The sequence below is a fragment of the Mytilus californianus genome, unplaced genomic scaffold (genome assembly GCF_021869535.1).
Source record: "Mytilus californianus isolate M0D057914Y unplaced genomic scaffold, xbMytCali1.0.p SCAF_4, whole genome shotgun sequence".
NCBI lineage: Eukaryota > Metazoa > Mollusca > Bivalvia > Mytilida > Mytilidae > Mytilus > Mytilus californianus.
The window spans coordinates 104,993,423-105,021,171 of NW_026262690.1; the positions used below are offsets into that span (position 1 = coordinate 104,993,423).

General features: G+C 31.4%; 1 protein-coding gene across 3 annotated transcripts in view; it reads left to right on the forward strand.

The window, feature by feature from the left end:
• LOC127738976 (cleavage and polyadenylation specificity factor subunit 2-like) overlaps window positions 1-27,749 on the forward strand; it is a 172,385-nt gene that overhangs the window by 85,308 nt on the left and 59,328 nt on the right. For all 3 annotated transcript variants that reach the window (XM_052250475.1, XM_052250476.1, XM_052250477.1), the window contains exon 10: window positions 16,287-16,454. In XM_052250475.1, coding sequence (XP_052106435.1) covers window positions 16,287-16,454 — 168 coding nt within the window. The remainder of the gene's footprint in view (window positions 1-16,286; window positions 16,455-27,749) is intronic.

Below are 27,749 nucleotides of genomic sequence, written 5' to 3' on the forward strand. Positions count from 1 at the left end.
CTGACTTAGGACAGGTGCAAACAAATGCAGCGGGTTTAAACGTTTTAATGGTACCAAACCTTCACCCTTTTTCTGAAACAATAGTGTAACATCACAACATAGAAAGACACACTATAAAATATCAACTGAAATAGCTTAACTCAATTAAAGGACATATAAACACCATTGAACATACACTGAACAAATAAATTTGACCAATGACACAATGTGAATACAAAATAAATAAACTAAGGGAAGAATAATAAAAGTAACATGTTATATCAGTAAGAAATGTTAAACAATTAAAGAAAAACAATATGCTCGAACAAAAATACCATCCATTTGCAATAACTTTAAACACAGGTAAATGAAAATAATTTTGTTGTTAGGTATACCTGTACAGTATCAATAGAGAAAGGAAATATTTTTACAAAATAAATAATATTGAATACAGAATAAATAAACTAAGGGAAGAATAATAAAAGTAACATTTTATATCGGTAAGAAATGTTAAACAATTAAAGAAAAACAATATGCTTCAACAAAAATACCATCCATTTGCAATAACTTTAAACACAGGTAAATGAAAATAATTTTGTAGTTAGGTATACGTGTACAGTACCAATAGAGAAAGGAAATATTATTACAAAATAAATAATTTTGATGTTCATAGTACGAAGTGAAAATTTATAGTTATACCAAACACTTATCAAAGCTGGTATATAGACCAGATATAACCCTGAATAACATTAAATAACAAAAAAGCAATACAATTAGTATCAACAGGTCAAATAAACAAGAAAGTACGATTTGAGAGTACTCGCAGTTACTGACAGCTAGTTAAAAGCCAAAACAATTTATAATAAAAAATCATGCATCAGAGACTAAAATCAACTAAAACACATCCCAGGGATTTAGTATTTTAACGTCATGGACAGTCAAAGAAGACATGACTAGTGCAATGCCAAAAATAATTGTATCGACAGACAGTAGGATAGTTAGGAGTTTAACCTCTTTATAGATCTAAACGAACATGGGTGTGTCTTTATACATCCCACTTGAAAAAAATACAAATTTAGTTATGTTTTAATTTGCTGATGACAAAATCGATATTAGTGCCAATGTAAACTATATTCAAAGATCTAATTACAACATTGGTAAGATAACCTTTACTAATAAGCCTGTTTAAAGGTTCGATGAGTTTACACGGATCACATAGTGATTTCCGCGCTTTAAGTACAATATTACCGTAAAATTTAGGATGTGAAATACTGTTTTTAATCAGTTTTCTACCAGTACAGCCAAATTTACTAATCAAATCTTTGTATCTATGAAAGAACTTAGCAAAAGTTTTACGTAATTTCTGATAACAAAATCCTTGATTTAATAATTTACCAGTGATGCATTGATTAGGTTCGTTAAAATCTATGACATCACTACACACACGGGCATAACGAACGAGTTGGGATATATATACACTGTATGATGGAGCCAAAGGAACATCGCCGTCTAAAAAAGGAAAATTAACAATAGGGAATGAAAAATCGTCTCTTTTGTCGTAAATTTTCGTATGGAGTTTTCCTTTAGAGATTGAAATGTCCAAATCCAGAAAAGGACAACTACTGCTGTTTATGTTAGATTTAGTTAAAGTAAGTTCTATTGGGTAAATTTCGGTAGTATATTTAGAGAACTCTGGATTATTTAACGAAAAAATATCATCTAGATAACGGAAGGTATTGTTGAATGTATCAACCAAATGTAACAATGACGTGTCTTTACTGAGTTTGGTCATAAACTGAGATTCATAGCAATACAGGAATAAATCTGCTATTAAAGGGGCGCAGTTAGTGCCCATAGGAATACCTACTACCTGTTGATACATTCTATCGCCGAAACGTACATATATGTTGTCCAGGAGAAAATTTAAAGCTTCAATCATATCTTCACATTTCCAGTAAGTGTATCTAGCATACTTTCCTTTTTCGTTACAGAAAAAGGCTTTAAATGAGTTACAGCAAATAAATTTGTATTGAGATTTTTCAAAAGACCATTTAATTAAATATGAAAACTTTTTCTTGATAAGATTGTGTGGAAGTGTAGTATAGAGAGTAGAAAAATCATAACTGTCAACAGAATTAAAAGGACCATCAAAAGCATGTATTTTATCTAAAACCTCTAAAGAATTTTTAACACTCCAAAAATAATTAATACCATTATTTTCATAAGCTTTATTACAAAAGTTAATAACAAGTTCTTTGATAGTAGTAAGGGAGGTAGTTAGAAGCACTGATAGATTAGTAGTAGAACACTTACTAGATGCGGAGATGAAACGGAATTTAAATGGTTTTCATGCAAAGTTAATTCTTACATTGCCTTCTTTTTATTATTCATACTTTATTAAATACTAGGATGATAGTTTTATTATAAGATATCAAGATAATAAATGAGCAACCACAAATCATAATAACATAAATATGTATTAATTATCAATATATATAGATGTAAGAAGATGTGGTATGAGTGCCAATGAGACAACTCTCCATCCAAGTCACAATTTATAAAAGTAAACCATTATAGGTCAAAGTACGGTATTCAACACAGAGCCTCGGCTCACACAGCACAGCAAGCTATAAAGGGCCCCAAAAATTACTAGTGTAAAACCATTCAAACGGGAAAACCAACGATCTAATCTATATAAAAAACGACAAAACGAGAAACACTTATGAACCACATCAACAAACGACAACTACTGAACATCAGATTCCTGACAGGTGCAAACAATTGCAGCGGGTTTAAACGTTTTAATGGTACCAAACCTTCACCCTTATCTGAAACAATAGTGTAACATCACAACATAGAAAGACACACTATAAAATATCAATTGAAATGGCTTAACTCAATCCAAAGACATATTAACACCAGTGACCATACACTGAACGAATAAATTTGATCTATGAAAATTACAATGTAAATACAAAATCAATAAAATAAGGGATGAATAGTTAAAGTAACAGTAGTATACCGCTGTGAAATGTTAAACAATTTCAGAAAAACAACAATAACCTTAAACAAAAATCTGCCATTTACAATAATATTATACACAGGTAAATGAAAATAATTTTGTTGTTAGGTATACAGTTTAAAAGGAGAAAGGAAATATTTTTACAAAATAAATAGTTTTGATGTTCGTAGTTCAAAGAAGTGAAAATTTATAGTAATACCAAACACTTATCAAAGCTGGTATATATACCAGATATAACCCTGAAATAGTAAACATCAAATAACAAAAATGCATTACAAATAGTATCAACAGGTCAAATTAACAAGAAAGTACGATTTGAGAGTACTCACAGTTACTGACAGCTATTTAAAGCCAAAATAAATGTATCAACCGGCCGTAGGTTAGTTAGGAGTTAACCTCTTAATAGATAAAAATGAACGTGGGTGTGTCTTTATACATCCCGTTTGAATTGAATACAAATTTAGTTATGTTTTAATTTGCTGATGACAAAATCGATATTAGTGCCAAAGTAAACTATATTCAAAGATCTAATTACAACATTGGTAAGATAACCTTTACTATAAGTTTGTTTAAAGGTTTCGATGAGTTTACACGGATCACATAGTGATATCTGCGCTTTTAGTACAATATTATCGTAAAATTTAGGATGTGAAATACTGTTTTTAATAAGTTTTCTACAGGTACAGCCAAATTTACTAATCAAATCTTTGTATCTATGAAAGAATTTAGTAAAAGTTTTAAGTAACTTATGGTAACGAAATCCCTGACTTAATAATTTATAGCCTTTATTTTTCCTAGGCCTTAATTTGGTTTTAAATGTTAACACTTTATAAGACCAAAATGCCAAACTTTAATACTCCTTTGATTGAAATTACTAATGTTTAACTTCCAGTGTAGAGGTCATTACTATTGCCAGGTGTAAAGTTTGTGAATATTGAGAGTACCATTAGAAGAGAAAAGATGTACATGTCAATGAGACAACAAATTTTCATCAAAAGGCAAACAAATTTACCCTTTTAAGGAATACCTTTTTGTGGGACTAGAAAATAAGACAACTATTATATACTGCAGATTTTTGTTAGTTGTTGAAAATGTATTCCCATTTCAATGCAAAATAAAAGAAAATAAGAAGATATGGTAGGATTGCCAAAGACAACTCTCCACAAGAGACCAAATGACATAGAACTTAACAACTATAGGTCACCATACAGCCTTCGACAATGAGCAAATTCATACCGCATAGTAAGCTATAAAAGACCCTGAAATGACATATGTGAAATATTGAAACAAGAAAACTAACAGCCTGATTTATTTACAAAATAATAAACAAAAAAAACAAATATGAGATACAGCAACAAACAACAACCACTGAATTACAGGCTGCTGACTTTAAAATTCTGTACTACAATTCGTAGTTACTTCTTGCATAAATTTGAAACCTTTCTCTTTAGACTTTTTCATTTACTAGAATTCTTTGACTGATTTATTGGTATGATGAAGTGGATATTTTTTCTAATTACCAATAAAAAGACAATTAAATGTTACAAAATAGAATAAATCCATAAAAAACATCCTTTTTAGGTATTTAGATTGACAAAAAGCTTGTTTCATGCTTAATTAGTTTAATCAGCTTTTCTACAGATCTTATTTTTTTGGTATTTGTATAGACTTGAATGTCATGCAATGAAATAGATTTTGAATTGACTTTTTAGTTCACCTGTCCCTAAGGGCCATATGAGCTATTCACAGGCAATTGCTTGTCATCTTTCAGCCTTAAATTTTCAAATTTTTGTCATCTTCCCTAAAAACAATTATCCCCCTACGTATCGAGTTAGCAAGGATTATGATGTAAAGAACGTTTTCTACAAAATATCTTCATTTTATTCCAGTCTTGAATTTTGTAGTAAGAAAACACATTTAGGGAAAATATAATGATTGATTAGGGCACCAGACGACAGCCCCTTCCATCACTTATAAAATGTTTGGTACTCTTTGTTTGTCTACAGTGATACCTTTAGCCCTTTGGCAAAATTTATTTTTGGAGTCTAAAATTTTAATTTTAAACTGGTAAGAAAGAAGCTCATATTCCCAAATTTTACCCATTTCATAAACCGAACCTTGAAATAGCAACTAATCTGTTGTGCATAGAAATAAAAGAATGATTCAGAAAATAATGTATGCTATTATTAATGCACAAAAGATTGGCCATGAAGGAACATTGCAATAATTTATACTTAATTTAATATCTGCTATTCGACATGCTGAGGAATTGTATTAGAGTGATTAATAATGCATTATTGTCTGTTTTCTAAGCTTTGCCATAATAAATGCATGCCTTAAATTCTGAATTTATTGCAGTAGGAATGAGTTCACATAATTTATTTATTTACAAAAATATTGTATATCGTCATTACAAACTTATATGAGTCCCAATTAAAAATAAAAATTCTAAATAAAGCTTAATCTAAGCCATTAAGAAGATTAACCTAAGAATATAGTTTTGATTATAATATAATTTGTAGGCAAAAACATATTACATCATATACAGATAATACTGTCATAAATCATAACATAAATATGTATTTATCACATGATGATGAGGATAGAATCTAACTAGTGTCAGATTATAGAGAAATTTATCCTTCTCAAATTAATAAAACAGAGAGTGTATACCGTTTACATGCAGTTTTTTGTACATTTAAAATAATGATGATACAATGATAGGATTTATACATATGAGATTTTAACAAGAAGATGTCAGACATCATAATTATGTAAGCGACTTCTTTTGAGGTGTAATTCCACCAGATCATAGTACGTCACATCCGGTTGCATACGAAAATAGGTCGAAAAAAAAATATTCCCTTGAATTTGACAGTTGTAGGTAATTGATCCTACATTTCATTGCAGTAAAACATTTCTGGGTCATAAACATATATCTTGGGTATTTCAAAGCACCATTATTTTTTTATTTGGGGTTTCTATAGAATATTTTGGAAACCTGAGGTTACATGGTTACTAAAGCTTGTACACAGGTTAAAAAAGGGGGAAAATTTGATTGGTTAACTTCCAGTGATGGTTATTTTCTTATATGCAATGAAACGTTATGTGAATTTTTTTCTATAGTACTGGACAGGATAAAACTTTACTCATTCAAGTATTTCTTTATTTGAAACAAAGATAAATTCTGCACACTTTTTTGAAAAGTACAAATTTAACAAAGACTAATAGGGGAAAATCAATGGTGGTATTACACCTTGATGCTGTCTTGAAAACTAACAATGATAACAGTTATATATTATATATTATATCAAATATAACTAATATTATCAACTTATTTTTAGATTTTTGTCTAGCCCCTGACAAAGTAAGAAAAGTGAGACTTAGGTGTGCTGTTTTCGGCATTTAGGTTTTAGGTTAGTTTTAAGGGAACCACTTATGATAAGTCAATGGTATTTGGTATGCAGTTTTACAAGCATTGGCATTTCTTATTCCATGGAGGTAATATTTGGCCCTGCACCTTCAGTCATGGTTCATTGACATTGAATGTTTTGCATAGTTGAATATTGCCATTTTAATGTCAACATATGCATTATGTTCCCAAAATAGCATAAAGGAAAAAAAATATTCACAAAAATACCAAACTTAAAGGTAAATTCAAAAAGGTGGAAGTCCATAAAACCTGACAAAATCAAACACTCAACTAAAACCTGACAAAATCAAACACTCAACTAAAACCTGACAAAATCAAACACTCAACTAAAACCTGACAAAATCAAACACTCAACTAAAACCTGACAAAATCAAACACTCAACTAAATCTGACAAAATCAAACACTCAACTAAATCTGACAAAATCAAACACTCAACTAAATCTGACAAAATCAAACACTCAACTAAAACCTGACAAAATCAAACACTCAACTAAAACCTGACAAAATCAAACACTCAACTAAATCTGACAAAATCAAACACTCAACTAAAACCTGACAAAATCAAACACTCAACTAAAACCTGACAAAATCAAACACTCAACTATATCAACCAACTGAACAAATGGAAAACAACTGTCATATTTCTGACTTGATACAGACAGGGAGTAAATGAATTATGCTTAAAAAGAAACGACAACAAAATCTATGGTACAACAGACCATATCAACCACCAATACCAGAATTCACCAACGACCTATATCTGATTTCACCAACTACAAATACTTGATTTGGAAAAAAATTGATGTAAGACAAACAATACATGGTCCTAATAGCCTGAATTGGTTCATTCTGGTTTTTTTTTTCAAATTCAGGAAATTTGGATAATGGTTATGGCTAGAAATAAAGATCTCTGTTCAAGCTGAATTTATTTTATTGTCAGTTTTGTAACACAAATGTTTAGTCATTTATTTTACATTATGACAAATGTAAAATAGATGTTAGCTGAATGGTTATAATGCTTTTGACATTCCAACATTAGAATATAATCAGAAACCATTTAGTGTTACTGATGTTGTTTGAAACAAAATCTAGAAATATCTAGCATGTGGATTCACAGCCCATTAGAGTTCTGTATATTTAGGAACAAACAATTAGAAAATCTTCTGACATTCAGAACATTTGGTGCATTCTTAAGGTTGATTTGGTCATTAGTTGTTTTTCACCTGTAATGTACACCTGTATTGATTACACCAGATAACTTCACCTGTTTGCATACTGCACAGTGCTTCCTGACATTTGAATCAACAGGAAAGATTTATCATATTTGATTGAATCTGTTGGTTAGGTTGACATTTGAATAACACTGGCTCTACAACTTCATACTTTTATTGGCCTTTTAAATTTTTTTTTGATTCGAGCATCACTGGAAAAGTCTTTTGTCCACGAATGTACATTTGACATATAACATACAAAATTTTATTCCTGGTATCAATGATGAGTTAATTGATAAAACTATGTCAAATGGTAGAATTGAGGTGGACAAACGAAAATTAATAGAACTAAGTTGTACTACCCTCTGTTTAATGATGATTAGGTTAAATGAGAATTGGCCCTGACATTACTTTAATTTTGTACTGTTATATAATTGTGCTTGTCTCACGGATTTGGGATCACTTTTTGCAATATTAAGATATTTTTATGCCCCCGCCGTAGCGGAGGGCCGGCATTAAGTTTTACCCTTATCCATCTGTACGTACGTACCCCAAAATTGGTTTCCGTTCTCTAACTTTAGTTTACCTCAACCAAATGTTATGAAATTTATAGACAATGCTTATTACCACAAAACACAAATCAAGTTTGAATTTTGGTGGCGTCACTTTTACCGTTCTAGAGTTATGCACCTTAACAAACAGAAAAATTGCTGAATTTTTCGTTTCCGTTATCTTACTTAAGTTTGCCTCAACCAAATGTAATGAAAGTTATAAACAATGCTTATTACCACAAAACTCAGATCAAGTACAAATTTGGGTAGCGTCACTGTTACAGTTCTTGAGTTATATCCCTTTATAACGTTATATGCAAGTGGGGGCATCATCTGTGTCCCATGGACACATTCCCCATTTATTTGAATATTGAAAGGCACTCTTTTTGTCTGTAACTGAATTACTTAATGGCTGCTACTGTACCATAATTGTTTTTCATAGATTGTTGTTGCATAAATCAGGCTGTAACTTTCTCTTTATTCTTTTTTTCTCCCCATATGTTGACCTGTAATTGTTCATATCTGTGATTTTTTATCTTAAGGGATATTAATTTGTCTCTTTGGCAATGATACCCCATCTCCTTATTACTATAAAGCCTCACTTCACTTAGAGGAGTATAATAAAAAAAAAAATAACCTACTGGGCTTCTTTAAAAGTTACTCTGGCAAAATTTCAAATATCAGTGTTTTACTTGGTCTCTGCTAATTTATTTAATGGTATATAGGATTGAAACTTGTACTGGTAACTGCTGCATAAAGTTAATTTTTTGCTTAGATGCACCTAAAGTCTATTTAATACTTGCAAGATCTAAAGCTAAATGAACAGTTCTGTCTTTGACATACAAACCCATGAAATACAAATAAAAACAAAATCAGGGTTTTATTTTGATAGATGTTGTTTTGCGTAAATGATTGACAGGTTTTAACAGAAGTTTAGTAAGATTATAACAGACTGATGTGAAAACAAACAAACATTAAGACAAGTTTTGATTGAATTTGTCATTAATTAAGGTGTTAGCTATGTTTTTCATGCCAGAGATAAAAGTAAGATTTTTTATTTAAAAGAAGCGTTCATCAGCTTACAAGTCTGTTTAGATTGTTTGCTTTGCTAACTGTTTACCAGTACTTGTATGATTGATGTAAGAGGTCCTTTATGGGGGTTTCCTGGCAATTGCATAAAAGGTGTATTATTTTGATAAAAGTATGTGAAGTTTTCTGTATAATAATGTTTTTGAGACATTATTAATATTGTGCCTTTCCCCTTTTCACTTATGTAAGTGTACGTAAGCTTAGTACTTGTATGGTTGTGTTGCAGGACACAAAGTTGTAGACTTACATAGAGATAACTTCTTGTTTCATTTGAGGCATTGGAGAATGTTCATTCCATAGTCAGAATAATGTGTCCAGGTAGGATGACATATCTTCCTGCGGACTGTTACCTTATGAACTAGCATGTTAAAAATCTTGTTCAGTGTGTCGGTCAAGTACAAAGCAGGGTTCAAAACTCATTTCATATTTATATGTTCTCCTGAATATGCATTTCATTTGCCACTGGACATTAAACAGCCATCCTGATCCATCCATCTTGCTGCATTTGTGTCATCTGCATGCTTCTTCGCTAATCAGTAACTCCTTGAAAACTAATCTAGACAGTAAACCACTTACAATTGCACAGATGCATCTACAGGACATGAAGCTGCTTTTTTATACGACCGCAAAAAAATTTTGCGGTCGTATATTGGTATGACGTTGGCGTCGTCGTCCGAAGACAGATTGGTTTTCGCACTCTAACTTTAGTTTTAAGTGAATGGATCTCTATGAAATTTTACCATAAGGTACAATACCACAAAAGGAAGGTTGAGATTGATTTTGGGGGTTATGGTACCAACAGTTAAGGAATTAGGGGCCAAAAAGGGGTCAAAAATAAGCATTTTTGTAACTTCCAGACATAACTTGTGTGTTAGTGTATGGATCTCTCTGACATTGTACCACAAGGTTCCATATCACAAAGGGAATGCTAGGATTGATTTTGGGGGTAATTGCCTCCAAATTTTAGGAATTGGGGGCCAAAAAGGGGCAAAAAACAAGCATTTTTCTAGTTTCATGACAATAACTTGCGTGTGAGTGTATGGATCTTTATGAAATCGTACTACAAGGTTCCATATCACAAAGGGAAAGCTGGAATTTAGTTTGGGTGTAATTGCCCAAAACGTTTAGGAATAGGGGGCCAAAAATAAGCATTTTTCTAGTTTCCAGACAATAACTTGTGTTCAAGTGTATGGATCTCTCTGAAATTGTACTGCAAGGTACCATACCACAAAGGGAAGGCTGGGATTGATTTTGGGGGTAATTGCCTCCAAATTTTAGGAATTAGGGGCCAAAAAGGGGCAAAAAACAAGCATTTTTTTTTAGTTTCATAACAATAACTTGCGTGTGAGTGTATGGATCTTTATGAAATTGTACTACAAGTTTCCATATCACAAAGGGAAAGCTGGAATTTAGTTTGGGTGTAATTGCCCAAAACGTTTAGGATTAAGGGGCCAAAAATAAGCATTTTTCTAGTTTCCAGACAATAAATTGTGTTCAAGTGTATGGATCTCTCTGAAATTGTACTGCAAGGTACCATACCACAAAGGGAAGGCTGGGATTGATTTTGGGGGTAATTGCCTCCACATTTTAGGAATTAGGGGAAAAAAAGGGGCAAAAAAAACAAGCATTTTTCTAGTTTCAGGACAATAACTTGTGTGTAAGTGTATGGATCTTTATGAAATTGTACTACAAGTTTCCATATCACAAAGGGAAAGGTTTGAGTTTGGGGGTAATTGCCTTAAACGTTTAGGAATTTGGGGCCAAAAAACAAGCATTTTTCTAGTTTCCAGACAATAACTTGTGTTCAAGTGTATGGATCTCTCTGAAATTGTACTGCAAGGTACCATACCACAAAGGGAAAGCTGGGATTGAGTTTGGGGTGATGAATCATAAGGGGGTTCAAAAAATTTTCGGGGGGGGGGGGATTTTTTTTCCTTTTTTCTTTAAAATTTTCCATTTTAAATTGGTTATTTCTGATTTATATATAAAAGCAAATAATAATGATATGGTTTGAATAGGTAAATTAAAAAAATTTAAGTTCTTAGACCACATTCATTCTGTGTCAGAAACCTATGCTGTGTCAAATATTTAATCACAATCCAAATTCAGTGCTGTATCAAGCTTGAATGTTGTGTCCATACTTGCCCCAACTTTTCAGGGTTCCACCTCTGTGGTCGTATCAAGCTGCACCCAGCGGAGCATTTTATTAGTTATTGATCTAGGTCCCATACCAAAACAAGGTCTCAGCATTCTGCTTATATCAGTTTGTTAATCAGCAACTTTTGTCTTTGCCTACAATGAAAACATTTGATTTGACTACACTGATTTATTTGCATTGACACCTTTATATGTTATATTTTTATCTCTGATTATGGAATTTATTTTGATTTTGTTTTCACTACTCTGAACATGTTTTTTTTCTGTCTCATAAACGATCACCTGACATCAACACTAATTCCCTAATGGACAAAAAAACATGAAGGAGATACCCAAGGAGGCTCCTAACTTTGAACAAGCCAATGAAAATGTCACTTACACTGTCGTCACGCCCAGTTTCTCTCCTTTTGGAGTTTCATGCCATTCCCTCAGTTTTTGTTTGTTACCCTGATGTGTCTCTTTTTAATTGATTTATAGATTTTCTCACATTAGTAAACTACCATATGGTATGCCTTGCATTAATGTAACTATTTTTTATCTGTCAATCTCCCTGTATACCCACAGAATCTAAATGCATGCCTTGATCTATATTGAATCATAACATAACATACTATCATAGTATAGTGTTCAAGGTTTAGTATTTCTCTTGTCATTAACTTTCTCATTATCCACATTACTTAAGACAATAATGAGACAGATTGCATATTTTATTGAGATATTATAGTAGCCTTGACTTCTTGCATGAACTTAGAAAATCTGCTTTCCATTATCGGAACAATATCTGAAGTTTACAATATAAGTTTACTGGTTTGGTTGTAATTAAAGCCATCTTGAATAAGCAGAGAGTATCATAGCTAATGATTTCTAAAAGTCAAGTGTCATGAACTGCATAAACAACTTAGCATAAATAACTGGTAGTTTGATATTACTAGTAATTTATCATTCAGTTTTGATTAATGAACAGACACAATGAGAGGTATGGAGTGGAGGTGGTTGTTAACTACAATTTTATGCCTTGTTGGCTAATTATGTGGTAATTAGTATAGATTATCGGGTTTTCTACACATTGATATCGTAAAATATCAGCCGCGAGCCACAATGTGAACCTTTTTGGCGAGTGAGCGCAGCTGACGAGCTTAAAAGCTTTTTATTGTGTCGAGTGGCTGATATTTTACGATATCTATACGAAGAAAACCTGATTATCTGTTTATCGTTCTATTTCTGGTCTTTTCCCCCTCCCTAAGACAGTTTTACGCTTGACGAAAGCAAGCTTGATAACGTCTCCTCACACATTGTGACGTCGCTGATAACTTCTCCTCAGACATTGTGACGTCGCTGATATTGCCTGCTCTCGTCTCAAAGCCGTGATACGAGAATTACAGAGCGACTGAGCAGGGTGATATAGTTGTAGAGAAGGACGATAAGAACAATTATATAACTCATCTTGCTGTTTTGTATTGAAGCTAAGAAGCTGTTATTACTTACATACATATATTCAAATTTGAAAAGTTTCAAGAGATTGTATTTTCACCCTAAACTGACTTCCTCGAGGGAGTACAATCTCTGTCACATGAACTCAGCTCAGTCAGGGTCATATTCAGCACAAACTGATATCATTTCCTTCCTAGAACCTGACAATTCATTAGCTTGACAAACTGTATGAACACTTGTCTATGCATATTGTCCTCAAATCTCTTTTAGCATTTCTAGTTGTTAGGTTTCTGTCTATTTTTGTACATATTTGACATTTCCAAGTTAAATGACCGATATACTTACACATAACATATGTTTCTGAAATAACAACCAATAGTTTTTAGGAGCTAAAGATAAGAACTTTTTAAGCTTCCTCAATAAAATATGACCACAGGAGTTAGTTTAAGATTCATTACATAATTTATAAGCATCAGTAAACAGATTGACACTTGTCTTTTTTGTAAAGTGGGTTTTTACTTCCTTGTTCTCACCTTAAGCATCAATTAACAGATTAAGTTTGTAAAGCGGGTTTTTTACTTTCTTTAGACCAGACTAATCTTATTGTATCAATGTGTCATGACCCATTCTGACTATATAAACTATAGATATTTGACACCTTTGATAGTTTAGTCTGTCCTCTGTGACTTATCTATCGCCATCTTGGTCTGACCATTGTATATATTTTATATGTATGCCTAACACGGCTGTATTATCTTGACTTTTTATAACATTAATTAATATTTATGAGGTAGACATTGTCTATAATTGAATAGGTTACTGTAGCTTTAAATTCCAGTTAGTCATAATTTCAATATTCCGGCTTCTAATTTATTCCGGTGGGAAAAATTACAGGAAAAAATACAAACAAGTCTATCTCCCGGAGTCTATTATACTTGTTTAACACATGATGTATACTTGTTTAACAAATGATGGACAGTACAGTGAGATGTTTACTGAATAAATTGTCCAATATTTCTGTTGTTTAGTAGTGCCATGCTGTCAAAGTGTTTGCTGTTGTCATTCATTGAGATTAATTATCAAATAAATAAGTTCTAGGCAGTTAGCCAGATAAAATTAACTGTTCCATCAAATTGTCATTAAAAATTGATAGACCTGAATGATTGACAGTGCTGAGGTTATATTGTGTCAGGTATCAATAGAAAAGTGCAATGCTGAAGAGAAAACACATTCGTTCCGGATTTATTTTTGCTGTTGGGATTGCCATCTCATTGACCTTATCATTTTATTCTCAATTCTTTCCATTAAAGAATAAAAATTTATTAAGAAAAAATGATGTCCTTCTGTAATAATACCTTGGTTGACAGGAAATAATAATAAAATTAGTATTTAGTCTTCAGGACAAAGCATTGGTAAATCATGATGCATGGCAAGTGTTGTCAGGACTCAGTAAGGAGTTTTTTCAACCAATTTTAATTTTCTTCTGAGAACATTATTTCCTGGAAATCAATATTGTAGATGAAAATGAGGATATTTGATGGGTTTATCTAGTTTTTAGGATTTCAAAACTTTTATAGTCAGAATTTTATTGAGACTTTGGATGAGTTATAGCATATAACTAAAAAAACCTGTGTGTTTTGACTGGTATGAACATATAAACTTTTACTTGTACAACCTAATCATAATCAGCTATTAGCAATGTTGAAGAAATTATGAAGAAATTTTGTTTCTCTTATTAATCAAATTAATTGTGCTAAAACAAATCACATTTTAAAAAGGTTGAAATTTGGACTGCTTTTGCAGTAGGATTATATGAATTGGTTCTGGAAAATAGGTTAACATTCTCAATTAATTTTAAATAAGGTTTTAAAATGGAAATTAAGTTCGAAGTCAGCTTTGTTCAGTTTAAAATTTGGCCTTTATTTTTCAATGCCTTACTGGTGATGAGTTTTCAGATATTATACACAGTTATTCTGTAACTAATTGCTGTAAATTGTACTATTATATTAGGTTAATAACTTTGAAATTTTAAGCTTATGAATATTTGTAAATCAAATTTCCATTTCACAGTTTAGTTGTTTGTGTTAAAACTTCACAGATTGGTGACGAGTTGCATTTTCTGTAAAGTTGATTATCGAATCTTGCTTTTATTCATGAATAATGACAGGCACAGTTGCTGAAAGATAGATTGACATTTAATTTCATTCATTTTAATTTCACTTGTACAATTTCTCGTGGAATTAATTTAACTAGATTTGTGGTGTAATTGAGGATTATAAAAGGGGAAAATAATTGATTTATTTTGTTAAATCTGAAAGAAATGTATGGATGTTGGGTTGTTGTCTTATTTTTTTATAACCGACATTTCCTTTGTTCATTCTCATCAAAGAACTGTTTTCGCTAAAATGTTGACATAACAAACTGTGCAGACAGACACTTTAAAAGCGAATAAAAAACGATTGTTATGTTGCTGCATCTTGCAATATCCGTTTGGAGAGAATATCAGGGGAAAGTAATGGTTTCAATCTCACATAAATATTCAGGCTTTCAGACCTGTTGTCAAGTTTCACAAATATATACATACCAAATGGAATCACCATAAAAGAACAGACCCATTTCTAGAAGTAAATTTATTTGGTTAACTTGGGTACACTTTAGAAATCTCATTTGTATTCATGCAGACTGTGGATTCGAAATTTTTGGTGAGTTTCACACTTGGTTCACCCATGGTAGTTCTATTCTCAGGTATACTTTTAGATACTTTTTTCCAGATTTGTTTTTTTTTTAAGATTGCATCTAAATTTCTTTTCCATGAACAATCAATTATAGTCAGTCTGACATCTTTTCAGTTGCAAACTTTAAAAAACCATGGATTCAGTCTAATATTTTCAAAAATACTAAATAAAAATCATTAAACCATTTTTTTTCAGTGGTATTAATTAAGACTATTCATGTGTTAACCAGTATTCTTGCAAATGGTCAATTCTATCTAGAGAGGTGTCTCAAAAAATGGTTAAAACAATGATTTTAAGCAGATTGATTTTAAACTTGTATTGTTTTGACTGTACACTGTATCAGCATATCTTTATTGAGAGTGTTATTGTTTTAAATATTCAAACATAATTCTTGAGATGCACCAATAGACTTTGATGCTCTTTAGATTATGTTTTGTGAAAAATGGGTGTTATTTTGGGGAACATTGCAGTTCATTACTGGTGATCCATATAAAAGTTATGTTCTCTCTTCCCATTCCCAGTGCAATAGTAAAACATCAAATCATAGACGTCATAATTGAATTTCATCTAGGTTATTAAGACCTAGACAGTGTCCAAAATAAATTTCAGGTCAGTTAGAGGTACATTCAGCAATGAATTGTATAAATTTCTATATAAAGTTTTTAAATTATTTTCAGGTTGTGCTAGCCAGTGTGCCTGATTTGCAATGTGGGTTTTCAAGAGATCTATTCTTAGCATGGTGTGGCAGTGCCAGAAACAGCATTATATTGACCAATCGAACATCACCTGGAACATTAGCAAGATACCTCATAGAGAATCCTCAAAACAGAACTGTTACCATGGAAGTAAGTACATATGTCATACTTCAATGGGGGGCCGGTGGGTGGCTGCCAAACAGTGTCTGTTCATTAACATGCAAACGCTTTGATGAATTTTTTTCAAATTTAGATATGTTGTTTCTTGTGACTAAATGAAGGTCAAGTTGAATTTTCACGATTTTAGCTTTTCTTGTTGTTGAGTTATCGACCTTTTATTGTATTTTGGACTGTTTTTCAAATACTATATGCAGTAGGTTAACTATATTTGGTGTATGGAATGATTGTAAGGTATAATCTGACCTTGGCCTCATTTTCAGGTTTTATTGGTCAATTATAATTTTTGTGTTTTTGTCTGTTAAATTCATGATCTTTATACCATAAGTAATAGGTAAACTGTATTTGGTGTATGGAATAATTGTTAGGTGTACATGTCTGTCTGACAGGAGTTATCTGACCATGGCCTCATTGTGATGGACCTTTAAAAATGTTTAGTTTGTGTGATACTTTTAGTTAAACATTTACCTTTAAGACTTTTAACATAAAATCAACATGATCAATGGTTAGTTTTAAAAGCAGCGAGACATTTCAGCGTGTGCACTCTTGTTATTTCTTTTGTTAATAATTGAAAAGGTGGCCGTATTTAATTGTCATGAAGACGAGTCGATGCTTATAATGGGTTCATGTTAATTTCAACAGGTAATGTCTCCTGAAATTTACATGCTTTAAATACTGGAAAATATCATTCAATGATAAAACTAAAACTGTTTTCCCTTGAAAAAGAAAAACATATACTACTTTTAAATATGTTGTCTGCTCTTGGTTCGGGTTGTTGTCTCTTTGACATATTCCCCATTTCCTTTCTCAATTTAACTCTTGACCAAATCTAAAAAAGATCTTTGTCTTTGCTATATGTATACATTTTTTTTTGTAGTTTATTAGCGAAAGAATAGAAATGCTAAATTTATCTAAAAGCTAGATCAATAAAAAAAGATTACACAGTATTTGAATAGAATAATTATTAACATTTTGCACCGACAAATACTTAAATTAAGGTCATCTGAATCAATTGCATCAAAATTAATGAGAAATATTCAATGCAAACATTTTCTGAAATGGTGCAGTATGACCTATATTTAATGGTTGCGAAAAATTTGGAGCTTGCAATGCAAACATTTTTACTTACAGTTGGGAAATTTATATATATATCCCCAGAAATTTACATAAATCTGATACTGTAATTTTCAGTCAGTTGAAAAAAAAATTGGTATTGTTATTTAAAAAAGACATTTTTTTTTTTAAAAAGATGCAACTTTTAGAAGTGATGTGCATTCTCCTGACCAAATTTAAAGATTACCTTCGTATTACTTATTATTGCAAAGCAACAAAATATAATCCTTTGTCATATTTATTATTTATTATTGTATAGCAACAAAATATTTCCCACAGAATATAGAATATAAAGTTATTGTGCAATATTCTGTGATATTGCACTAGTGAAAATATAGCTCCAAATTTTCAAAATCATCAAATATGTTTTAAACAGTTTTTCAAGCTTTGCTATATAATAATAGGGTTCTATAATAGATATTGGTTAATACTATGCCTTTTAGAATATATATTACGCCTGCAAGCTGGTGCAATATGAAAATCTACTGGGGACAATATTCACCAGTATTCCTGCAATAACCCTGTATTATCAAAGGAATTAATTAATTATGACAAATTTATCTAAAACCTAGATCTATAAAAACAAATTTACACAATTTTTTTTAATTAATTATAATTAACATTTCTGCACTGACAAATACTCATTAAGGTCACAGGAATAATTTCAAAATTTAATCAGAAGTATTAGTGCAAAAAATTTCTTGAATGGCGTAGTAATTTTTAAATTGTTTTAGGAAACAATGTTTTTGATTAAATTACTGAGCAATGCCAATAATTTTATAACACGATAGATTACACTTGAGATATAAAAAAGTTAAAAGTGATATTTGCTAAATGGGAAAAAATGAGAATTTTTTTGTTTATCTTAAATGTTATACAATCAACTGACGTCAAAATTTCATTGAGAAAAAGAATTAACTGAATAGATTTGTTTTGATGATTTTTATACGACTGCAAAAAAAAATTTGTGGTCGTATATTGGTGACACGTTGGCGTCGTCGGCGTCGTCATTGTCATCGTCGACCGGAGTCGTTTTTTACCACAAGGTTCAATACCACAAAAGGAAGGTTGGGATTGATTTTGGGGGTTATGGTACCAACAGTAAAGGAATTTGGGGCCAAAAAGGGGCCAAAAAACACATTTTTCTAGTTTCCAGACAATAACTTGTGTGTAAGTGTATGGATCTCTCTGAAATTGTACTGCAAGGTACCATACCGCAAAGGGAAGGCTGGGATTGAGTTTGGGGGTGATGAATCATAAGGGGGTTCAAAAAATTTGGGGGGGGGGGGATTTTTTTATTTTTCCTTTTTTTCTTTTTTTCCTTTTTTTTTTCTTTTAAAATTTTCCATTTTAAGTTGGTTATTTCTGATTTATATTTAAAAGCAAATAATAATGATATGGTAGGAGATACACACCAAACAGGATGTGTAAATTATTATATAATAAGTATTGTGCAATAGCAAGAAATTTTCAATTGCACAGTATTGCACAATAGCAAGAAATCTTCAATTGCACAGTATTGCGCAATAGCAAGAAATCTTCAGTTGCACAGTATTGCGCAATAGCAAGAAATATCCAATAGCACAATATTGCGCAATAGCAAGAAATTGTCAATTGTACAGTGTACAGTATTGCGCAATAGCAAGAAATATTTAATTGCACAGTATTGTGCAAAAGAAGATACTTCGTATAAATTGCTTATTTCTTGACCAATTTCAATGGAGTTTTATTCTTGAATTCTTGGGGTTTTTTAATATGCTGAATCATACCGTGTATTAAGTTTTTGGATTTTGGGCCCGGTTTTTAAATTAGTCCATATTGAGGTCCAAAGGGTCCAAAATTAAACTTTGTTTGATTTCATGAAAAATTGAATTATTGGGGTTCTTTGATATGCCGAATCTAACCGTGTATTTAGATTCTTAATTTTTGGTTCCGTTTTCAAATTGGTCTACATTAAGGTCCAAAGGGTCCAAAATTAAACTTAGTTTGATTTTAACAAAAATTGAATTCTTAGGGTTCTTTGATATGCTGAATCTAAACATGTATTTAGATTTTTGATTATGGGCCCAGTTTTCAAGTTGGTCCAAATCAGGGTCCAAAATTAAACTTTGTTTGATTTCAACAAAAATTGAATATATGGGGTTCTTTGATATGCTGAATCTAACCATGTATTTAGATTTTTGATTTTTGGGCCCCTGTATCAACTTTGTCCACATTGAGGTCAAAAGGGTCCAAAATTAAACTTTGTTTGATTTCATCAAAAATTGAATTCTTGGGGTTCTTTGATATGCTGAATCTAACCATGTATTTAGATTTTGGATATTGGACCATAATAGGTGAATGTCCAATTTAAAATTTTTAAGTTCTTAGACCACATTCATTCTGTGTCAGAAACCTATGCTGTGTCAAATATTTAATCACAATCCAAATGCAAAGCTGTATCAAGCTTGAATGTTGTGTCCATACTTGCCCCAACTGTTCAGGGTTTCGATCTCTGCGGTCTTATCAAGCTGCGCCCTGCAGAGCATTTTATTTTAAAATGTTGTAATTCTTATATACTAATGTAATGACTAACAAAATATACCCCAGCTTGGACTGAGGATGGTTTACTGTTTTACCCCTGTCTTTCCCTTTTTCCATCTGTCACATGAAATTTCTGTTGCATTTTCTCAGGAACTATAAATCAGAGCTTTGTGATATTGAGAAACAGGCTTTATGTAAGGATGCTGTACTGTGATGCATTTTTACATTCATGGCTCATCAACTGCCTGTTAATTGGGAAATTATAATATTAAAACACATGATGGCAATGTATAAAATTTCTGTTGCTTTTTTTACTCAGGAATCAAAATCATTCTGTCCTTCCATCATTCCACAAGGAACAGTTATACAGACTTTTTTTCTAAACGCCTTCATATATTGAGCTGATTTTTAGTATGTGAGTCTACTATGATGAGTAACAGATCGAGTTTAAGTTTAGTTCTGCTCTGCTGATTTTTGCCTAAATTACAGGCTTTGGACTGAATTTCATGAAAATAGCCGTTATAAAGACTTTTTTTCTAAACGCCTTCACATATTTAGCTGATTTCTAGTATGAGAGTCTACTATGATGAGTTACAGATCTTGTTTACGTTTAGTTCTGCTCCATTGATTTTTGCTGAAACTACAGGCTTTGGACTTTGAAAATTTTGTGAAAATAACAGTTATACAGACTTTTTTTCTAAACACCTTCACATAGTAAGCTGATTTTTAGTATGTGAGTCTTCTATCATGAGCTACAGATAGAGTTTACATTTGGTTCCCCTTCATTGATTTTTACTGAAATTGAGGCTTTGAACTTTGAAAATTTTGTGAAAATAACAGGTATACAGACTTTTTTTCTTAACACCTTCACATATTGAGCTGATTTTTAGTATGTGAGGTTACTATATATGATGAGTTACAGATCAAGTTTATGTTTGGTTCCACTCCACTGATTTTTGTCGAAATTACGGGCTTTGGACATTGAAAATTTCATGAAAAATTACAGTTGTACAGACTTTTATTCTCAAATTATCACTCCAAAAAATGGCTCCAAGCTTTTTAGCGAACAGGGCCATTTGTGTCGTTCCGATACATCTAATTCTTTTACATAACCTGCCTGTGACCTTTTTTCGCCTAAAAAACTGTATAACAAAACATGATTATTGGCCAAAGAATTTACAATTCTAGTAGAAATGTCATACCAATTACATGATGCAAGCAACAAATGTGTCTGGAAAAACCTTCATAGGGTATGACATACTATGCTGAAGTCGAAAAGTTTGGAAAGCCAAAAATACACTATGATAGCATAAAGGACCTGAACAACTCTGCTATTTCAGAGAAAGCATTTTTTTCATTTTATTCAATCCAAAGAATTAAAAATATAAAGTCTTTTTTTTTCGTAAATATGTTTACAAAGATCGGTAAAAAATAAAACCAAGATAAAGTCAATTGATCAAATGAACATAATGTCTACGGTAAATGTGTATATAATTGATGTTCATGTGCTGGTATTACAAAGACGAACATCTGTTTTTATGTTATTAAATATTAGAAATTAATTTAAAACTCTTGTAATGAAGACATTAAGATAGAGATCAGAACCAGGATCAATAAACGAACAAAATGTTCTAAAAACGCATAAATTTTTACATATATTTTTATTGTTATGGTACTAACCATTAAATAGATATTAACCTTGGATGTTGACATTGGATACTATTAATTTGATTATTTGTGTAAATGTTTGTGAATTCACAAGTTTTATGTAGATATTTCTATATAAATGATGTATGTTTATTATAGTTGAATTATGAATATCATAAATTTGACTCTTTATATCAATCAAAACATTCTATTTACAAGACTTACATCTGTTTGTTTTCTGTATAGACTTGATAGCTATATTTATTAAATTAGAATACAGTGTTAAACACAGCTAAAATCTTTTATGTGTAATCCAGTTTTGGTTTTTTTTTATGCCCCTGCCGTAGCGGAGTGGGCATTAGGTTTTACCCTTGTTCGTCCATACGTAGTTATGCCCCTTTACAAATGGAAAAATTGCTGAATTTTTCGTTTCCGTTCATTTACTTTAGTTTGCCTCAACCAAATGTTATGAAACTTATACACAATGCTTATTACCACAAAATACAGATCAAGTTTGAATTTTGGTGGTGTCATTTTTACTGTTCTTCAGTTATGTCCCATTATAACTTTATATGATATGCAAGCGGGGGCATCATCTGTTTCCCATGGACACATCCCCCATTTCTTTTATGCCCCCACCGTAGTGGAGGGAGCATTAAGTTTTACCCTTGTCCGTCCGTACCACTGTACATCAATACGTCCCGAAATTGGTTTCCATTCCCTATCTTTAGTTTGCCTCAACCAAATGTTATGAAACTTATTCACAATGCTTATTACCATAAAACACAGATCAAGTTCGAATTTTGATGGCGTCACTTATACTTTTCTAGAGTTATGTCCCTTTATAAAGTTAAATGCAAGCGGAAACATTCCCTATTTATTTCTTGTTTGTTTTGGTTTGGTTTTCTTTTCTTTTTTTTTGGGGGGGAGGGGGGTGTTAGTGTTTTGGAACTTGTAAGTGGTAAATTAAATTTGAATTTAATAAAGAGTTGTTTTAAATGGTAATTATAAAGTAATTGAAATCTATATAACACAGCTATTTTAAAGATTTTTAAGTAGAAATGCTCTGTGAAGGACACTTTCTGTGTTTTCCAGATAACCTTCAGTGTACTTTTATTCCTTTAGAATATACATATACCTTTGATGAGAATTTTTTTTCTCTCACAGATTTCGATTGCTGATAATGACAATAGAGACGGCTCTTGTTTCCTCGATGTAATTAATATCTTAAATAAGATGATTGATCACACAAAGTAATCATTAATTTAAACCTCGTTTGATATCCTATCGTTAGTCAATATGGTGTGAGGAATCAAAGAAAAGATGACAATATCGACAGACTTTTTCCAATATTCTCACACCCTGTAGGATATTGTTTTGGTCTTTTTATGGATCAGACATGCTACGATCGGTATTAATGCTCTTTCCTTGTTCCTGTTTTGCATATTCTTGCAGCTAGTTGTACATTGCCTTAGCAGCATTTATTGCTTGAATATATTTGGAATGGAAATTGAGGATTTGGTTTTATGTTGTACTTATCCGCCTTTGGAGTGTTACAGTGTCAGATTAAGTTCAGGGTCAGATTTCAATCAAATTGTTAATTCCTTGCTCGTTGTTGTGTGTTTAACACTGTTTTGACAAATATTCCAATATTTTCCTGTAACATGATGCATATTGGTTAGAAGATTATGTGAATAAGATTACAGTAGACATCAATGAAACAGAATCCAACAACACAAGTTTATAAAAAAGAAAGACATTTACAGGAAAGTATAGGTCATAGGTCATTATGGTCTTTTAAGATCGACAGGGGCATATTTCATAACCCTTAAGAGTGATATGCTGAGTATGCACAGATCCCTGAAATCAGTGGCTAATTCAGGTGGGTGCGTAGTTGGAGTACTCTCCCTTTGATCAGAATTTTATTTTTTTGCATAAAATCTTCAAAAAAAAGTTTAGCCTAGCTAGGCGCATCTTTATTCTTAGCATTACAGACAAAAATGAAATGTATTGTACTTAATTAATGTTCATAAGGTAATCAAAGAAATGAAACAAAACATTAATTAAATAGGATACATTTCCTTTTAATCTTTAGCCAGTCTATAATGTCAAAATAATAAAACTGCAAATATTGTACTTCTGTATAAATAATATTGCAAAAATAAAAACACAATCTGATATGTAGATTTTCCTGAAATCGGAATAATTAATCTCTTATTTTTGTCATTTCTTCAAAAATGGCAATAAAAATTGCATACAATAATTTCTGATATTACCGTAATTACCTTATGGGTAACAGAGATATTGTTGTGGTTATTTATTTTATGTTCATAAATATAATTGTGATGAAAAAAATAATCTATATATCACATTGATGTATCAACTGCACCATCAACATGGATTTTTATGACCCCGCCGTAGCGGTGGGGGCATTAAGTTTTATTTTTTTAGGAGATACTTATCAGGTAACACTAATTGACACGTTACAAATCATTTACATAGTACATACCACAAGGTTTTTTTTAATTACCTTGACTACCCATGAGGGTCTTGCACGGTCGGCCCTGGCTTACGCCTTAATTGGGGCATTTGAAGAATTTATTTTTACCTTACAGTAATTGATATAATTTTGAGTGACAATAAAACATAACATGAATAAAAAGTAAAATGAGCAATAATTTGATAAAAAAGTAAATAAATGAATAAATTGATGAATAAAAATAAAAGATAAAAATAAATAGAACTTAGATAAAAAATGAAAAAATAGCATAAAACAAACCTGTTTATTTACTTTTGACTTTAATTATTTATCCCTTGTAATTTTTTATTAACTGTGTATTTGCATTCAGGTGTCACAGGTCAAATTTATTCGTTCATTGTGTGTTAATTTACGTTTTTTGATTGAGTTAAGCCTTCCAATTGATATTTTATAGTGTGTTTTTCTATGTTGTGATGTTATACTATTGTTTCAGAAAAGGGAGAAGGTTTGGTACCATTAAAACGTTTAATCCCGCTGCAAATGTTTGCACCTGTCCTAAGTCAGGAATCTGATTACAGTAGTTGTCGTCTGTTTATGTAGTTCATATATGTTTCTCGTTTCTCGTTTTTATATAGATTAGACCGTTGGTTTTTCCGTTTGAATGGTTTTACACTAGTAATTTTTTGGGGCCCTTTATAGCTTGCTGCTCAGTGTGAGCCAATGCTCCGTGTTGAAGGCCATACCTTGACCTATAATGGTTTACTTTTATAAATTGTAACTTGGATGGAGAGTTGTCTCATTGGCACTCATACCACATCTTCCTATATCTATGATCAATACATCTTTCAAATTTACATTTAAACAAATCTGTCTTTTCCCAATTTATAATAGGCACAGGTCAATACATCTTTCAAATTTATATTTTGAAAAATTTGTCTTTTCCCAATTTATAATAGGTACACCTAAATCGTACTGATCATTAATACTGAATTATCTTTTAATCTGTAATATCAATGGTGAATTCCTTGAGGCCATAACATAAACAAATATAAAAGAATCTATATCCTATATTGAAATGATATTTACATTGAAGCATCTGAATAACATGTTGATACAAACTTTAATGTAAACAATCTTTTACTATTTCTCATGCAATTTAATCATTTTTCAGCTGATTTGTAATAAAAATGTAATTAGTGAGTTTTCACAATGTAATCACAGTAAGCCAATGATACATGGCAAGGTCACATTGTTGTATCAATAAAAAAATGCAATTGTTTGTACACTTGGTATTTTTAGTTTATATAAAAGTTGAGGTGGACTTTTGATAATTAGTTCCTTTTTTTCCATCAGCATATATTGGTATATGTAACTATCATGTTATTAACTTCAAAACTGCATTTTGAAAGGGTTTGCTAACTCTGTCATTCAAATGTGTGTTCACTATCTGGCCCTACAGCCTTTCTGGGTTTGAAATGGAATGTATTGAAGATCGTCACCTAAAGTCCTTATTTCATTTTGGGGCCTAGGTAGCCATGTGGTCCAAATAGTTAATCTACAGTTATCAACTATGAGGTTGTTAGTTCAAACCTCTCTCATGGAGTGGTGTGCTTGACTAGGATTGCAAGTTTTCCTGCAGAAGGTCTGTGGTTATCTGCTGGTTCCCTGCCTTTCCCAACCGATTAAAACTGGTTACCATTTTATAGCCAAGGTAGCTGAAAGGGGCTTTAAGCACTAACAAACAAACAAACAAACAAACGTATTTCATTTCAAAGGTAGGTCAGCTTAAAGTATATTTTTTACCTGGCTTATTCAACTGTTTCCTAAATCGTAGTGAGAGCTGATTGTTTTATTCCTACATTTATAATTAAAGGATTTATCTTTCAATTTTATGCTAATCTTAAGTTGTGTAATTACTGTGTCATTGTGAATAGACCATCAGGATCTATTAATAAAGGTCACTTTGACCTACTTTTGATGCCAGGATGGTGAATTTAAAAATATATGTTACCTTCAGTCATTGGTTGATTTATCAAATGTGTTTATCTGTCAGACACCATGTGTTCATTAGAACATGTATTATTAGTTTATACTGCTCCTAGTATTAAACAGTTAATTAAGTTATTTTGGATGCAGTTTTATGATCGTTTATTTGGTGCAAAAGATGAGAAAAGTCCAAGGTGCAAAAAGATGAAAATCCTGTAAATATAAAACACACTACAGGTTTATAGATATTTATGATAATCAAAAATAGAACCTTAATAGCAATGATAATGCAATAATAATTAAAAAATAAAAGTGGCTATATAATATTTAATTTAATGAGAAAATAAAACCAATTGCACTAATTATATAATAAGTAGGGTAAGCCCATCAAATGGTGTCTCAGTTAAACGATTTCTTTAATTTTATTACCAGTTTATTGGAATATTATTACAACACTTGAGCTAATAAAAAGTAAACTAAAATTTACCTACGGTTAGTTCTTGTGTAAAATAAATGCAAAAGAACAATTTATTCCATTATGCAAACATTAACATATAGTACTGTCCTAAATGTGTCAAAAGTAGAAGGTATGATAAGAGCCATTATTTGGCTGAAATTGCAAAAGTAGTAAGGTAGCACTCCACAGTTAGGTGTGTAGTTTCGCATTTTGGCCCCTGTGGATTTTTCAAATATGATAGCTAGTGTAGAATAAAATTAATTTTTGGATAGCTGAAGATTAAAATAGCCTTCATAGTAGGTTTATAGGAACATCAAGATTATGTAATGTATGTTATATAGGCTGTTTTCTGTATGATAGTCCGTATTTTCATATCCATACCAAATATTTGTCCGGCAATTATTGTAATGTTTTTTTCCAACTTTTTGTCACACGAACTATGCAATTGAATTTTACGAAAAAATGAGGCGAAAGACACCCATTTTTTATTTGATCATTTGGTAGATTTATATCATCAGTTTCTGAAAAGGTATCACTGAAAGGCATTGAAATTCTAGTTTGACCAAATTTTGGGGGAATATGTGACATTTTTACCCCCCTTTTTGCAATATTTTATGGTAAATAAATGCAGAATGTTGCCATGGATACACAAAAAAGGAATTATATTTCACCATTTTAACTTTTAAAAATCAAATCTATGGAAGATACTGATTACATACATATGCACATGTATAACACAAATAGTTAGGTTAATGTATTAGAAAGCCAGGAATAGAAGATGATAAAACATTTTGTGGTTCAATTTTAATGTTTTTTTCTCACTGTGGAGTGCTACCTTATGGCACATCAGAAAGCACAGAAATGCACTTTTTAAGATAAATTTTACCACAAATCTTAAGTCTGTTAGGTTCTTAATGTAGTTCTGAAGGGAAAAAAAATGCTAGGATTGCAATACATCTTAATTTTATTGTTTACTGTCCTTAGCAACCAAATATACACATTTTGACACTAAGACATGTTTCTGTCTTAAATTTGTACTCCATTAGCTTCGCCCTTGTAACCA